Source organism: Cynara cardunculus (genome assembly GCF_001531365.2).
Source record: "Cynara cardunculus var. scolymus isolate 2C chromosome LG 1, CcrdV1, whole genome shotgun sequence".
NCBI classification, from domain to species: domain Eukaryota; kingdom Viridiplantae; phylum Streptophyta; class Magnoliopsida; order Asterales; family Asteraceae; genus Cynara; species Cynara cardunculus.
The window spans coordinates 40,415,318-40,433,383 of NC_037528.1; the positions used below are offsets into that span (position 1 = coordinate 40,415,318).

Consider the following 18,066-nt stretch of genomic DNA (forward strand, 5'->3'; position numbering starts at 1 on the left):
GAAGAGTTTCTAAAGTAATACGCAAGTGAGTTTCGTGATCTTCTTTCGACTTTGAATATATGAGAATATCATCAATAAAAATGATAACAAAGTCATCCAAATAATCTTTGAAAGCTCGGTTCATAAGATCCATAAAAACTGCTGGCGCATTAGTTAACCCAAATAGCATAACAATGAATTCATAATGCCCATATCGAGTACGAAATGCAGTCTTAGGAATATCCTGATCTATGATCCGGAGTTGGTGATATTCAGACCTTAAGTCGATCTTAGAAAAATACTTTGCTCCTTGGAGTTGATCGAAGAGATCGTCAATACGGGGTAAAGGGTATTTATTACGTACCGTGACTCGATTTAGTTCCCGATAGTCAATACACAATCGCATCGATCCGTCTTTCTTTTTAACGAATAAGACTGGTGCACCCCATGGAGATACACTAGGTCGAATGAAACCACGATTAGAAAGATCTTCAAGTTGTTCCTTAAGTTCTTTCATTTCAGTTGGAGCCATACGATACGAAGCCTTTGAGATAGGTGCAGCTCCCGGAATAAGATCAATTGTAAATCCAATTTCCCTTTCCGGAGGAACTCCTGGAAGTTCATCTGGAAAGACATCTTGAAATTGATTAATAACAGGAATATCTTCAAGTTTAAGGCATACCTCTTCGGGATCTTATAGTGAAGCTAAAAATCCTTCACATCCCTGCCATACCATTGCTTTAACATTTACTTCTGAGATAACACGAGTTCCTTTCTCAGGTGAAACACCCTGGAACACGTATTCAGGTTCATTGACGTCACCAAAGATGATTTGTTTGGCTTTGCAGTTGATGGTCACTCGATGTTTAGACAACCAATCCATGCCAAGGATGATATCAAAGTGATCCATTTTCATCGGTAGTAAAGTAATTTTCCGAATTCAATCGCCAATAAATAACGGACAGTTTGGGAATTGCCCAAATATACATACTGAACTACCCATGGGAGTAGTAATATGTAATGGAAATTCAGTGGATTGTTCATACGATTTAAGATTTTCTTCAAAGTTTTCAGAGACAATCGAGTGTGTAGCACCTGTATCAAATAAAACATATGCATCTCTACTGTCAATAGAAATGGTACCAGAAATCATACCCGCAGTAGATTTGTCAGCAGATAGTGTAAACACTCGACCACCGGCAGTAGATTGCTTCTCTTTATCTTTAGAATTATCTTTTGGCCCTTGTTTACAATCACGAGCTATATGACCTCGTTGACCACAATTATAACAAGCGCTGGTCATTCGAATACATGGGCCAGGATGATGTCTAAAACCACAATATTTGCACCGTAACAGAGAATTCGTATTCGAAAAACCTTTACTAGAAGTTCCTTGAAATGCAATTGGAGGTCWATAATTTGGTTGTTTCCACTGACCTGCCCGATTGGTTCCTCGCCCGATAGAATTTCCTTGAAACACATCTCTGTTTCCTTTCGTACCACTATCACCTTAGGAAAGTATAAAGTCTAAGATAATCCTATCTTAGTTCTACCCATTTCTCACAGATCAAACTTATATTGTACTACAGGATCACAATCTATAGCTCTGATACCACAACTTGTAACACCCCCGTCCCGCGTGGTCAAAGACGGGAGATGCCACAATTGGGATAAAAACAACGCGCTATATAAAACAGAGCAGCTAATAAAATTTACCAAAAGATAATTACATAACCATAGACGGAGATAACGTGTCTCAAAATACGGTCCCAAAATACCAGTATGTATACATTAGTCATCAAAAGTTTAACAAAAGTATGACTTAATGGGTTATCTTCAATGTTGTCATCTCCGTAGCTCTCATCCCAAAATCCCTGCTAAGTCATGTACCTGCCGAGGACGAGAAAAAATCTCGGCTGAGCTTAATGCTCAGTGAACGGATAATAATATAAATAAACAATGAATATGAGATAACAAGTTCAAAAACAATTTATAACACCAAGTGATAATCCAAAAGAAAGTCAAAATGCCCCAAAAGCATGTCAAGGGTCCGAAGACCAAACTGCATCACGAGGACGCGTTGTTCCCAAAGGATGATCAGTCCATTTAGGCACAAGTGAGGAAAGGGGTGTGAGCACAACACAGCAATCATCTCCGTGGATTTAACCACGGCCACAATTCATTATCCGATAACGGTTCCTAGGATCGATCCATACGCCCTCTATTCGACCGGTACATAATCAAGTCCACTTTTAAGGACTATAAAAATGAGGACGCCATGATYGTTTTAGTCACCAAGGAAACATCTCAATACCGGTGCTCCAGTTATTGAGTCTATAGTAAAATGTTTCATAAATGAAGTAATAAAATAAGTCAAGTGATCAAAATGATCCATATTCCGAATAAGAATATAAGTCGTAATTCAAAAGGAAACAAAGTTCAATAACATTTGATAAACATAAAGGAAATTCAAAACAAATTATTCGGAATTTATCACAGATTATCCGGATTAGGAAGCCTTACGCAAATGGCTATCCTATGTCAAGTGAGATATGAAATCCGTACCTTAACCGAATTTGACAATTAACGCACGATCAAACGGAAATTCACGATCAAGTTTGATTTATCCGCGTGCCTAACGAATGCATAAACGAGTTACTATTTATAAAGCATAGAAATCATAATATAACTATTCTAATAAAATTACTTAGATCTTAATGTACTTAAACAACGTAGACTTCAAGAAGGACAGGCGGATACGAATTTAAAGCTCAAACGTAAACCTTAGCCTTATTCTCTTTCGATCCAACTGCTTCTGTCCCTCTTATTTCTAAGAATTTTTACTTTACCTAGAGATCAATACAGATTATATTGTCAAAATAAAAGTTGTAGGTTGGTATCATACGAGTCTATTGCTTTTGAAATCATCTCATTGGATCATCCATCTATTTTATATGAATTTTACAAAACTGTAAATTAATACCGAATACAGTGTAAACAGCCCCAAAAACACACTGTTTCGAGCCACCTAGAATCATAACTGGATTTTCAACTCTTCATAAAAGTTGTAGTATGCAGTAAGGTCTTTCTGACTGCAAAATACGAGCATATTTCGATATACAGTTTGTGAGTTATACACGGCCAAAGTACAGGAGTTGCATTGTCGGTAAAATTCGATTCCGTAATTCCCGACTAACTTTTATGATCCAACTTTMTTGATTCGCTACATTTACATGCTATAAACATGCTTCAACATACTAAACAGTAAAACAAGTCTAATGGTCGTTAACCTAAGCTTAATCATACATTTTTACTCCTTTCGACATTTAACCGAACAATTGGTGTACGGTTAAACATATACCCACAATCTAACCATAATGAAACTATAATATACCATTTTCATTTCTACATCAATTTAACCAGTTCTAGCATTCTAAACATCAAATATATCATGATTTTGACAACATCAATCTGTAAACTTAGATATAAACACAGTTTATAAACCGGTCTTAATAACCCTAATATAAACACCTTAATAAAATTGAATGAAATTTATACCTTTAAGAAGGATTCGAAGAGTGGATTCCGAATATATAATTGTTACCTCGATCCCGTTAGTAACTTGACGTAAAATTTAGAGAGAAGAAGAGAGATTTAAAGAGAGAATGAGACAAGAAAAATGAGACGAAAGAAATGGCGGTTCATAACCGCCTATGTACATACACATATATAATTTTTGAAATATAATATAATATATATATATATATATATAGTTTAACTATTTGACGGTTTTAACCCTTCAAGTTAGATTCTCAGCTTTAGTCATTAAACTAGTCTGAGATACAAGTTGGTTAAGCATAGGGTACAAATATGTTATGTACAATTATACCAAAAATTCACTTAACCCAATTTGTACGAGTTAACGAAATACGAATATTATATTAGGCATTGGAGAGGCTAGACCCACCACAGTCACACTCCAATTGGCCAACAAGTCCATAACATATCATAAGGGGAAAATTGAAGATGTTTTGGTGCAAGTTGACAAGTTTATATTTCCGGCAGACTTTATCATACTAGATTTTGAGGCTGATAAGGATATTCCGATTATTTTAGGAAGACCTTTCTTAGCCACCGGAAGAACCCTGATTGATGTCCAGAAAGAAGAGTCAACCATGAGACTCCAGGACCAAAAAGTCACCTTTAATGTCTTCAACTCTCTAAAGCACCCTGATTACTTGGAAGAGTGTTCAAGAATAACTGAGATAGAAGAAATGTGTTTGGAAGAAGGAATTTAGAAAAACCTTAAGTTGAAAGGAGAGTCTGATGAGGAAATAGAAGAGGAAAGTGTTGAGGAAATAGAGGAAATAGAGGAAATAGGAACTGATGTTGTCCCAGTGGATGCTGCAGCCTTTGAGCTGCTAGAAAATAGTGAACAAAAAGACTTCTCCCCATCCATTATATCACCACCTGACTTGGAGTTAAAGCAACTCCCATCCTATCTGAAATATGCTTTTTTGAGAGAAGAAGGCAAATTGCCTGTCATTATCTCATCTACCCTAGAATTGCATCAAGAAAAGAAACTTGTGGATATGTTGCAATGCACAAAAAAGCCTTAGGATGGACCATTGCTAACCTGAAAGGGATTAGTCCCTCTATTTGTCAACACAAGATCATCTTAGAGGATAAAAACTTCATATCCATAGAACCTCAAAGAACGCTGAATCCTGTCATGAAAGAGGTAGTCAAGAAAGAAATTTTGAAATGGTTAGATGCTGGAGTTATCTTCCCGATAGCCAGTAGTTCTTGGGTTAGTCCGGTCCAGTGTGTTCCCAAGAAAGGAGGGTTCACAGTCGTAATAAATGACAAAAATGAACTTATCCCCACTAGAGTTGTATCAGGTTGGAGAATATGCATGGACTATAGGAGGCTAAACAAGGCTACTCAAAAAGACCATTTTCCACTACCTTTCATTGACCAAATGTTAGATAGATTAGCCGGAAAAGAGTACTATTGTTTCTTGGATGGGTATTCAGGGTACAATCAAATAGCCATTTCTCCCAAGGACCAGGAAAAGACCACCTTTACATGTCCTTATGGCACCTTTGCTTTTAGAAGAATGCCATTTGGACTATGTAATGCTCCTGCCACCTTTCAGAGGTGTATGATGTCCATATTTTCTGATATGCTTGAAAAATCCATTGAAATATTTATGGATGATTTTTCTGTATATGGTTCATCATTTGACAATTGTTTAAATAATTTGAAAAAGAGCTTGGAAAGATGTGAGGAAACAGACTTGGTCCTCAATTGGGAAAAATGTCACTTCATGGTCAAAGAAGGAATTGTTCTTGGGCACTTGATTTCTAAATGAGGGGTTGAGGTAGATAAGTCAAAACTGGAAGTAATTGAAAAACTACTCGAGCCCACCACTGTTAAGGGAATTAGAAGCTTTCTTGGTCATGCCGGATTTTATAGGAGGTTCATAAAAGATTTTTCAAAAATTTCAAAACCTCTCTGTCTACTCCTACAACATGACCAAAAATTCAATTTTAACGATGAGTGCAGAAATGCATTCAAAACTTTGAAGAAAGCTTTAGTTACCGCACCAGTGGTAGTTGCCTCCGATTGGAACAAACCTTTTGAGATCATGTGTGACACGAGTGATTGGGCGGTAGGTGCTGTGTTAGGACAAAGGAAGGAGAAGGTGTTTCATTCAATCTACTACGCAAGTAAGATTTTGAATGAGGCACAAATTAATTACACCACAACTGAGAAAGAATTATTGGCCATAGTTTTTGCTTTTGAGAGATTTAGGTCCTATTTGATGGGAACAAAGGTAATTGTACATACCGATCATGCTGCCATCAAGTACCTAATCTCAAAGAAAGATGCAAAACCGAGGTTAATAAGATGGGTGCTTTTGTTGCAAGAGTTTAACTTAGAGATACTTGATAGGAAGGGAATAGAGAATCAAGTGGCAGACCATTTGTCTAGGTTGGAAGAACCTGAGAGAGGAGGAATGGACATTAATGATACTTTTCTAGATGAAAGAATCCTCATGATAGACCAACCAAAAACACCATGGTTTGCGGATTTAGCTAATTTCTTGGCCTGTGGAATAAAACCCTCTGATAACACAGGCCACATGTTAATTTTTTTTTTCATGATGCTAAATCTTATTTGTGGGATGACCCATTTTTGTTTAGACTTGGTGCAGACCAGATTCTAAGAAGATGCGTACCTGAATCTGAAGTGGCAGCAATCCTGCAACATTGCCATCATGCTCCATATAGGGGCCATTTTGGAGGCCAAAGGACTGCAACTAAGGTCCTACAGTCCGGTTTCTATTGGCCAACCATTTTTAAAGATTCCCACAATTTTGCACAGAGGTGCAACGAATGTCAAAGGAGTGGCTTCATTTCCAAGAGAAATGAAATGCCATTAAATGGGATACTTGAAGTTGAATTATTTGATGTTTGGGGAATAGACTTTATGGGTCCTTTCCCTCCATCATATAATTTTCAGTAAATTCTTGTGGCTGTTGACTACGTATCGAAGTGGGTAGAGACCATGGCATATGTGTCAAATGATGCAAAAACTGTGGTTAAGTTCCTCCAAAAACAAATTTTCACACGGTTCGGTACTCCAAGGGCACTAATCAGTGATGAGGGTACCCTCAACATGATTCGGTCTCTCATTAATCAGTGACTAGGCTTTTCCATAGACTAGCTTATAATATTAACCACAAAATTTCCACGGCTTATCATCCACAAATAAATGGTTTGGCAGAGCTCTCTAATAGAGAAAATAAAGGCATTTTGGAAAAAATTGTCAAACCCAATAGAAAGGACTGGGCATTCAAATTAGACGACGCTTTATGGGCATACATAACTACTTTTAAAATACCAATTGGTATGTCCCCATATAAGCTAGTCTATGGAAAAACCTGCCATCTGCCTTTAGAACTGGAGATACCTTCAACATGATTCGGTCTCTCACTTGAAACTCGATCGGTCTTCCTTAATTATTAGATAGCTCTTTTGATGATCTTGTGCCACTTTCAAAGGCTCTCTAATGTCTTTCAACTTATCCAACGTCTCTTGAAAGATCTCGGGTCCGGTGAATTGCTTCTCTCCTGCTTCGAGCCAACATATGGGAGTTTTACATTTTCGACCATACAAGGCCTCGAATAGTGCCATTCCTAATTCCTATGCTTGACTGTAATTATTATTATAGGCGAACTCTACCAACGGTAGATGAGAGTCCCAATTGCCACCAAACTCGATGACGCATGACCTCAACATGTCTTCAAGAGTTTGAATGGTCATTTTGCTTTGTCCGTCCGTCTGAGGGTGTACCCAACTCTTTTTGTAGACCATCTCAAAACTTAGAAGTGAACTAACTGTCTCGATCCGAGACAATAGACAAGGGTACACCATGCCTCGAGATCACTTAATCGATATACAACTTTGGCAACTTATCTATTGGTAAGGTTTCTCGCGTTGCTAGAAAATGGGCAGTCTTGGTCAACCAGTCAAATCGTGCTTTGACCCCTCAATGTCCTTGACAATTTTGACACGTAGTCCATAGTGATGTGCTCACACTTCTATTCAAGTATCTTCAAGGATTGAAGACTTCTGTAAGGATTTTGATGTTTTGTTTTGACTTGAAGGCAAGTAAAACATGTCTCCATATAATTTGCCACATCGAGCTACATGACTGGCCACCAATAGTTTAACTTCAAATCTCTATACATTTTCATGCCACTGGGGTGACTGGAATACTTGGATTTATGAGCGTCCTCCAAAAGTAACATATGGTTTCCTCCCAGCTTTGGTACCTAAATTTGGCCTTGAAGAATCTTGAGTCCCCAACTATCTTCCATTAACAACTGACGTTGTTTCACAGTGACTTCAGTTTTGAGATTTTCTTCTAGAAGTGCCTCGGCTTGGCATGCTTTGATTTTCTCAATTAGACTTGACACCACATCGATTCTTGTGAGTGACATTTGAACTTTTTCACAACGACTCTTCTGACTTGGAGCATCTTCCATGACATTCACGTTAATGGGAAGGTAAAGCAATTCACAGTCGTAGTCCTTTAACAATTCCAACCACCTTCTTTGACGTATATTATGTAACATCTCGCTCGAGCAAACCCCAAATTACTAATTCCTATAAAATCTCCAATAAAATATAATTTATTGATTATTGGGACCAAAATTGATCCTAAATTATTCTAAAAGTTTTGTCAAAGCCATCTGGGCCAAGGATGGAAAATCTGAAAATACTGCTAAAAAGACTAAGTCTGGAGGAAGAMCAGAGGCAATGGTTGGACCAGAGGCAATGGTTGGACCAGAGGCAATGGTCTAGAGGCTGCTGAAATGGCTAAGTCTGGAAGAAGACCAGAGGCCATGAAGGACCAGAGGTGAGACTATGAAGGACCAGAGGCAATGGTTGGACCAGAGGCCATGAAGGACCAGAGACCATGAAGAACCAGAGGCCATGAAGGACCAGAGGCCANACCAGAGGCCATGAAGGACCAGAGGCCATGAAGGACCAGATGTGAGACTATGAAGGACCAGAGGCAATGGTTGGACCAGAGGCAATGAAGGACCAGAGGCCATGAAGGACCAGAGGCCTTGAAGGACCAGAGGCCTTGAAGGACCAGAGGCCATGAAGGACCAAATTTTTGAAACCCACAGATCTGGGCATAACATTAATTAACCTCAAAATATGGGATATTAATTTCTAGAAAAACATCGAAATATCCGTTCTATTTTAGTGATAAAACCACCAAAAAACACAATTCCAAATCGGATATAACAGATTTTTACTTACAATCCAAATTATGTAACCAAAATGTTAGGATCAAGCGCTTACCCACTACACCAAAAGCAATTGCCTTGGTGAAGGCGCAACCATATTTCCCTTATAGCATAGCAGCCAGCGCTACGTTTCGATTTAGGAAGATGCTGGAACCGTGACCAACAATCCCCCCCAGCATCTGCCGGTACTAATAAGAGTTTCGTTAGAAGTCAATGGCCGCGCAACATGCCTTTCTCATAATTATGCACTCCTTGCATATTATGCACACCATGGGATTTGAACCCGTGACCTGCTCTGATACCAATTGTTAGGATCAAGCGCTTACCCACACACCAAAAGCAATTTCCTTGGTGAAGGCGTAACCATATTTCCCTTATAGCGTAGCAGCCAGCGCCACGTTTTGATTTAGGAAGATGTTGGAACCGTGACCAACACAAAAGAATACGGGACAAGACTATATATATATAAGCTACTATTTACCCAAAAGCAAGATCGATATCTTCAAGTTCCTCAATAAATTTTCGAGTCAGACAACAGGTTCTTTCTATTTATCCGTCTTCTTTCCTGAGAAAGGTTGCCACTTAAATGGTAAGCCAACGCTTAGTGAGTTAAATAGTTAAGTATTATATATCAATATCACACATGTTTATAAACATATATAATAAACTCTTATCAGTAAAAGAGTTCAAGACATCATCCAAATATAAACCGAGACTTACAAGAAAGCGAGTGAACCATTACGTACCGAATGCCAAGATCATAGGATTCCATATTCAAATCACCATATTATATCATACCATTGTTGCTCAATACAACACGGAGACAGGTTCAATGACCAAATATATTCAACAACGTTAGAATACCAATTAATATCAAGAACCAAGAGATCAAATCGGTATACATAACGAAGACAGTGCATCACCCCGTCCTTCACCTCCCGGGCTCATGCCAAAGTCCGAGTCAGAATCATACATTAACGGGAAACCTCGCACTGCCCGCCTTCCTCTACCGGGTATGTGCCAAGGTTCCCTACTCATTGCTCTTCCTCCTTTCTGAGCAATGAGTATTCACAACCGCAGAAAGTCTCACCCGTCCAACCCGGGATCTTAACTTCGCCATAAACTTCCGGCGTGCCACACGAAGTAGTACCCATACTATGGCGTACAATTCAAGGAACAAAACAATCAGTCTGGATCCAGAAAGCAAACCGATGTACCGAGATAGTAATAAAGAATCGACTCAAGAGACGGAATCAAAGACAAATCAAGATATTGTGACTCCATTCAAGCCCAAAAAAATTCATGTGAAAATATATATGTTCAAATCAATATGTAACAATTAACTATATAACTCACCGGGCAATCGTATAATACCGAAAAGCTCTGAATTGAGCTCACAAACAAGTCCAATCTACCACACTTAGATTGCTTTCAAAGTATCAAAACATGTCTTAATTACCCCCTGGAGTAAATATACAAAATCTCATAAGCAACCAATATAAGAAACTCATGATATACACATATCCTATTTGAACATTTTACCTAAATTTCTATATACAGCTGCTGCATGCAAAACTATTTTGCCTATTTTAAGCTCGAAATCATGCCTTGATCATAAAATAAGAAATAAACTAGACTCAAATATATAACTAAAGAAATTGGCCTCACCTCATTTGGATTTTTCTATGATTTTATACAGATTTTCAAAGTTTGCATACTTTTAATGCATTCAAAAGTCGAAAATTCTCATTTTCATACATTTTCCTCAAACCATTTCGATTCCAAACCATTCCAACTTTTGAATCTCAACTTAATATAACATATTTGACATAARMAACCAAAATCCAACCTTTATTTTATCATTTATATTATCTCCCAAATCATTGACTTAATCAAGTCAAAGTTCATATGATGRAMTTGCATAAATCTTGATAATCTCTTGAATCTAATGACCATTTCAAGCCAAAAAYACTAAAATGCACTCATTTTATACACTTAAGATCAAACCCATATGAAACCCTAACTCTATCTCAACATGCAATCCATAAAACAAGAATGTCAACCAAGAACAAGTGCAAAAAAATAGATTATACCTTACTTGATGATCAAATCCTTCCAAGATCTTGTAGTTCCTCTTTGATTTGAGTTGAATCAAGCCTATGTGTGTGAAAATCGCACCTCTAGTATGTGTATGAAAATCGCACCTCTAGTGTGTGTGTGAGTTCTGGGCCAAAACTCCAATTTATAATACTAAAACTCGAGTTGGGCCGGTTTGGCCCGGCTAGGTACCCATTTTGACCATCAACACTTAAAATATTCATAACTTTTCGCTCGAACCTCCGTTTTCTATGAAGTGTTCGCCTACATGTTCATAAAAAGATAATCTATAACATCCAACAAAATATTCTAGAAAAAATCTCCCAAGAAAATCCGTTTTACGTATATATTTGACGTGATATTTTCCCAATTCCTCTAATATATTCTTAAGAAATAAAATTCTAAAGTTCCAAACCTGAACTCCCACTAAATCATAAGTTCTCTTTAACCCAATAATTAAATATGCTAAGCAATTAATTGAGCATATTAGAAATTGGATGTTACGTATTAAGTTCCTTTTGATCGAAGATGTACTGCAAACTTTTCATGTACACTTTGTTTCATAGAGATAATGTCGCTACAAATTTAGTGTAAAAACCACCACGACTAACTCCAAATCGTGTGTTGAGTAATTATTCTTGTGTTCCTTGAGTTGACCTGATGCATAAGCTATCACTTTCCGTCTTTGCATTAACACATAACCTCGGCCCATCTTAAAGGCGTCACTAAAGACTACAAAATCTTCTGATCCCTCAGGTAGATTTAGGACTAGTGCCTTGCACAACTTCTTTTGGAGAACTCTAAAGGCTTGATCTTGAGTCTCGGATCACACGAACTTGACATTCTTCCTTGTCAGCATCGTTAGTGGTGAAACGTCTTTGAGAAGTCTTGAATGAATCTTTGGTAATAGTCGACTAATCCCAAGAAACTTCTTATTCGTTGGGCTCGTTGGTGGTTCCCAATTCATCAGTGCTTCAATTTTAGATGGGTCCACTTTTACTCCATCTCAAGACACCACATGACTCAAAACTTGAACCTCTAGAAGCCAAAACTCGAATTTGGAAAACTTGGCGAATAACTTCTCTTTTTTGTAAGACCTTAAGAACTTCTCGAAGATGGTGTTCATGCTCGATTTCATTCTTAAAGTAAACAAGGATATCTTCGATAAATACTATTATCTATCTATCTATCTATCTAAGAAAGAGCAACATACTCAGTTTATCAAGTCCATAAATACGTTTGGTGCGTTCGTTAAACCAAACACTACGTATGTTGAACAAAATGGCATCACTAATCACAGTGTTCGTATCTTGTCCGAAAAGCCATCTTCAACACATCTTCCTGTTTTACTCTTACTTGGTGGTAACCGGTCCGAAGGTCAATCTTGTAGAAACATCATGGCCCTTGAAATTTATCAAACAGATCATCGATTCAAAGAAGCGGATATTTATTCTTCACCATTACCTTGTTCAATTCTCTATAACCTATGCACATCTGCATTGATCCTCCTTTTTGCGAAGAGTACCGAAGGTCCCCATGGTGAAGAGCTCAGAATCAAAAACCCCTTCTCAAGTAGTTCTTGGAGTTGAGTCATCATTTCTTGCATCTCGGTCGGTGCTAGACTCCATTTGATGCAATGCAAGACTCCATTTGACGCGTTGGTGGTAATCTAAGTAGATCATCCAAAAAAAACATCTGGGTACTCCCGAACCACTTCTACATCTTCCAAGTTCTTCTTCTCTAACCTCACGTCGAGTATATAAGCTAAATATGAAAGACATCCTTTTGATAGGCACTTGCATGCCTTTATTGAAGAAATAATTGGAGTGGTCCATCTTCTTCTTTCTCCATAAATAGCCACTGTCTGTCCATCCGATGTTGGTATCTGGATCATTTTCTTGAAACAAAAGATCTCTAATTGGTTTTGGACCAACCAATCCATATCTACTACTACATCAAACCACCTATGGACATAGGCAACAAACTTACCAAAAACTGCTTTCCATCAATTTCTAACGTGCATTTCTAAAAACACTCGTGAACTAAAACTTTCTCTCCATTTGCTACTTCTATCACTAACGCATCCAATAGTGTTATAACATAATAACAAATTGTTTACAGAAGAAGTGGACACAAAAAAACAATTTGCACCCGAATCAAATAAAACACGGGCAGGTAAGGAGTTGACTAGAAACGTACTTGACACCATGTCGATGGTCTCTGTTGCCTCTTCAATCGTCATTTAAAAAGCTTAACTCGGTGCTCTTGGTGGATTCTTCTTCTTAGTTGAGGTTCCACTTGAAACCCTGCTGTTGCCTCCCACTAGCTTCGGGTAATCTCTCTTGAGGTGCCCTGGTTTACAAAACTCGTAACAAATCACTTCCTAGATAGGCAAGTCAGAGTTTGTGTGATCCTTCTTCCCGCATTTGAATCATTCCATCGAGCTTGCATTCGATTTGGGGTTGCATGGACCATGGTGTTTGCTTTTGTATATATGACACCATTTTGTCCCTTGGTGGGAATCAGCATTCTTGCTACAAAGAAAAGCTTTTAAACTATAATGCGGGCCCAGTTAGCCCTTCCCATTTCCTCTTTTCTCCCACCGCCACTTTCTCTTTCTTACCTTGAGCAATATCATCCTTGGTAAGTTGCGTGTAATATTCAGTTTTAAGATTTAGTTTGGTGGATTTTGAATTTTAATAGCAATGGAAATATCGAGGGTAAAATGTAGCGTGTTAGGGAATAAAAAGGGACTATTAGTTAATTTTTGCACATGGGGGGAGGTGTACCTCTTACACCTCCTCAAACCCTTCCCCTTGCATGTTACATTTGACTTGCTATTTATAGTAAGAAGGAAGTACTGAAAAGGGTTTTACCACTTTTGGAATACACCCTTGGCAGAGTTTGAAGAACATAGAAGGCATACACAGTTTTTTAATCTAAGTTTTAGTCAAAGGTGAGTGTTCTTATACTGTTTTGGGTAAATAAGATTGTTACATTTCTGTAAGATATGTTGTTAAACTATAATATGTGTGATATTGATTGTATTACTACATCAATTATGTTATCTTTCTTTCATTGCACAAGGCTTACCCGAGAAGAACCCTCATCGGACAAGGTATTGTCTGATGAGATCCCTCATTGCTCAAAAGGTTAACCGGTAAGGACCCCTCATTGATTATGTGGTCATGTAAGCCCCTCATTGATCAAAAAGTATTAACTGGTGAGGACCCTTCATCGATTATGGGTTGTCTGATAACCTCTTCACTGAGCAAAGTATTATCTGGTAAGGACCCTTCACCGATAAAATGTTGTCCGATAAATTACTGTCCGGATTGGCCATTATTTCTCACAGTAATGTCATAAATGGAATGGCGGTGTAACTGCGATAGATGAAATGGCGGTGTAACTGATTATTGTTAGTATTTAGGTTTGAATTATCTTGATTATTGCAGTACATTCTATTTGCACGAGGGAGATTCACTTACTAGACCCTTTTTTGGTCTAACCCTCAATTGTTGCAATAATTTATTTTGCAGGTCATCAAACATCACATGATAAAGGCAAAGGGAGGATATAAAGGAAATTTGGAAGAAAGTCTTATTATGCCAAAAAAATTTGTTAACCTATACTGTTGGTTTGTCATATGTATATGAACATGAAATGTTTGTAAAGTTTTCTACTTGATGTATCCGAAAGTGTGAATTTTGTTTGTTAGTAATGTATCGTACATGGTGGGTTGTTTCATTTGGTATCAAAGCCTTAGTTTAAGAGATCTGAGCATTTTCCTGATACTTAGATTTAAACTAGAATCATTGAGTATATGATAATAGGTTCCACTGGAATTTCGGACTTGGGAATGTGTTATAATTGGACCTATTATGAGGATAGGTATGGTAGAATTACATTACATGAGATTAATGTAATCTTGAGTTGTGAATACTTGATTTAAGTGTAAGCATATTATCATACTTGGCATGTGATTAATTGTATATGTGTTTATTGTGGCAGTAAGGGAAGTTAAAGTGATGCAAGTTTAAGTAAAAATGATAGATAATCCTAACCGATATGGAAGAACTTCTACAGGCCGTGGAAGAGGCAGAGGAAGAGGAATTTCGAATAGAGAAGAAAACCCAAAAATTGCTACAACCATTGAAACAAGAATTCGAGGTCGGGGACGAGGAAGAGGGAGAGGTATTCAACAAGAAATCCATATAGAACAGGATATGTTAGTACAAGAAAGTTCTATGTCAGGCCACAAAAGGGGCATAACAAGGGGTAGAGGTCGTGCTCATGACCTTGGGTTTATTACCCAGGAGATGTTAGCAGTCGAACTGGGAAAATTTCAAGACAATCTAGTGAACTTGCTAGGGGCGTTCCACTCATAATAATTCGGAAGGAATGGGGGACCCGAATTTTCATGAATAAGCCAGAGCCAGTACACCGGTAACGACTACGTCTGCACCATCTACTTCATCTTTGGTACAAAAAGGAGGGGATATCAAGATGTTTCTTGAATGTAAACCCCCTCAGTTTTCTTGAGCACGTGATCCTGTCAAAGCTATGTGTTGGATCAAGGAAATTGAATTAAGTGTGCAGACTAGCAAAAGTGCAGAGGAAGATAAGGTAATGCTTGCAGTATCCAGGTTACGGTAAAGTGCGTTATATTGGTGGGAGATTATGTCGAATTCGGATACCAACATTTTGAAGACAATGTTGTGGGAAGAATTTGTAGTAACGTTTAAGATTCAATATTGTCCTGAAGCTACTGTCCGAAAGCTAGAGTATGATTTTCGTCGATTAGAATAAGGTAATATGATGGTTCACCAGTATACATAAGTATTTATGGAACAATCTCAATTTGCTGAGGCTTATGTTGCTACTGAAAGCAACAAAGTAAGAAAGTATATTTGGGGTTTGGAGCCTAATCTCCGAAAGTATGTAATATCTTGGAATCTGGTTACCTTCCAATCAGTAGTTGATGCTGCAGAATTTTTGGAACATGATATCAATTGTCAACCACAAGAAAGAGTTGGGGAGAAAAAGAAAGGGGAAGCAATAGCAACCAATTTTCGTAGACCTACATTTGTTGTAAATCTGAATCGTCCAATCTCTACTGATAAAGCATATGCTCGATGTAATAAAATACATCAAGGAGAATGCAACACCGAGACACGAACATGTTACAAATGTCAAGAATCAGGACATATAGCCTAAGATTGTCGAATGGTACGAAGATGCTTTACGTGTAATTCTTCTCAACATGTTAATGTTGATTGCGTGCAAGCAAAGAGACGGAGATCTGGTTTTGCTGGGGGACGGGGATATGGATATTCTGGGAGCCGAGGATCTGGCTATGCTGGGAATATTTCACCCAATCGAGGGACAATGTTTAATCGTAATGTTCCTAGAGGTCGTGGGGAAGTAAGACGAGGTGAGGAAATGGCTAGATGATGAGCCTTTCCGATGACAAGAGGCGAGGCTTAAGAACGTTCTGAAGTAGTGAAAGGTACATTCTTTGTTAATTTAGTATGTACCAAACTTTTATTTGATTCCGGTGCAAATCGTTCTTTTGTGTCACCCTCATTTGTTGGTTGTGTGTGTTTACATAAAGTGTTAGATGAGGTTTTGATGGTAGAAACTGTTAGGATCAAATTGATCCTAATTATTCTAAAAAGTTTTATTAAGTAAACGGGGCTAAGGATGGAAGACCTGAAGATGCTGCTGAACTTAAAATGTTTATCCTCTGGTTGGTCTAACCTCTGGTTGGTCTATCCTCTGGTTGGTCTATGCTCTGGAAGACTATCTTCAGAATCTTGAAGGATGATGTTGATCCCATTTTCGATAATGATTATTTTTCTTGTTTATAGGATTTATTTACCTTATTTATAGGATTCAGTTTTCATGTAAATATAGCATATATAAGAAGTGATACAGGCATATAATAGAAGTGAGATGAATTATCAACACTTTGTAACACACAAATTTAAACACATCACATGAGAGTCGATTAGGGTTTTTGAGAGATTGTATTTTCCATTCAATAAAGAAAGCGATGGACGATTTCTATTCATCTTCTTTTACAAATCTCTTTTTAAATTCCTTTACATTACTCTACTGTCRGATMTGGGTTTAACAATTGGTATYRGAGCCARATCGATTAACTTCTATYGATTTGATCTTTCTGCAGTAGATTCAATTTTTTTGAACAATACTCTTTATGAACTGCTTCCTGTTCGACTRCAGTTTGGACCCAAAAAATTCATCAATTCATCATATGGTTAWATGTTTTAATSAAATTCCTTTTAAGGRATTTGTTCTTGGATGAATACGAACCTATTTTGATCATAATTTTTTTTGGTTTRTTTGATGSAGTTTCTTGGAGTCAGTTRAAMTTTTGAACCTTGATTTTGTCAGATCTACGCATAGGCGTTAAGCAGGAGTTCATGGTACTCACAGCCTAAGGCAATTGGCATTCTATTTGCCAAACGTATAATTATCTCCCATATCTTGAGTATTCATTCATCGTCTCTTTTTATGGATTTAGATCTGTAAGAGCCTAAAGATTTACTTGCCTGTAATCACCAATCYTATATGAATATGGSAATATTCCTTCATGTTTTDCCCTTAGAAGCATTAACAGCAATACTGTCAATTTTCTTTGAATTGACCTGCTGTTTCTTGAAGCCATAAAGCTTAATGTTAATTCTTCTCTCCAGTTCTCAATTCCAATGGTGTTTGCGGTGGTTATTCAAGTTATCTCCAATTGGATCAAGCTCTAAAGCTGAATTCCTACTCAACATGCAATTTAATGAAAGATTCTTTGTCATAAAACTGGTTGCACTGTTTTGTCAAGAAATTCACACATTTATCTGTCCCTTAGTTGGATGAATTTGCTACTTTTGGGGTTGAGTGGCTATTCTGTGCTTCAAAGTATGTGCTGGGTTGTAGGTAGATTAAAGATGCATTATGTGCAATCAGTGGTGCTGCATTCACATTGAATCTGATTTGGTCTAAGAGTTGAAAAGGAAGAACAAAGAGCTACATTCAGGGGGGAGCTTGAAAATTCCATCCATACCAAGCACACTAAAGCTTTACTCAAGAAAGCAGAGGGGAGAAGACCTGAAGACTTCATGAAGATGCTTGCTTCATAAAACTTT

At 37.7% G+C, this 18,066-nt stretch overlaps 1 protein-coding gene across 1 annotated transcript; it reads right to left on the minus strand.

Annotated features, from left to right (window-relative positions):
- Positions 1-919: 919 nt before the first annotated feature.
- Positions 920-7,181, minus strand: LOC112505823. The gene is made up of 3 exons (XM_025109843.1): positions 6,982-7,181; positions 6,224-6,246; positions 920-1,488 (listed from the first exon to the last, which is right to left on the minus strand). The coding sequence occupies exons 1-3, from the start codon at positions 7,179-7,181 to the stop codon at positions 920-922; spliced, it is 792 nt and encodes a 263-aa protein (XP_024965611.1).
- Positions 7,182-18,066: the final 10,885 nt, after the last annotated feature.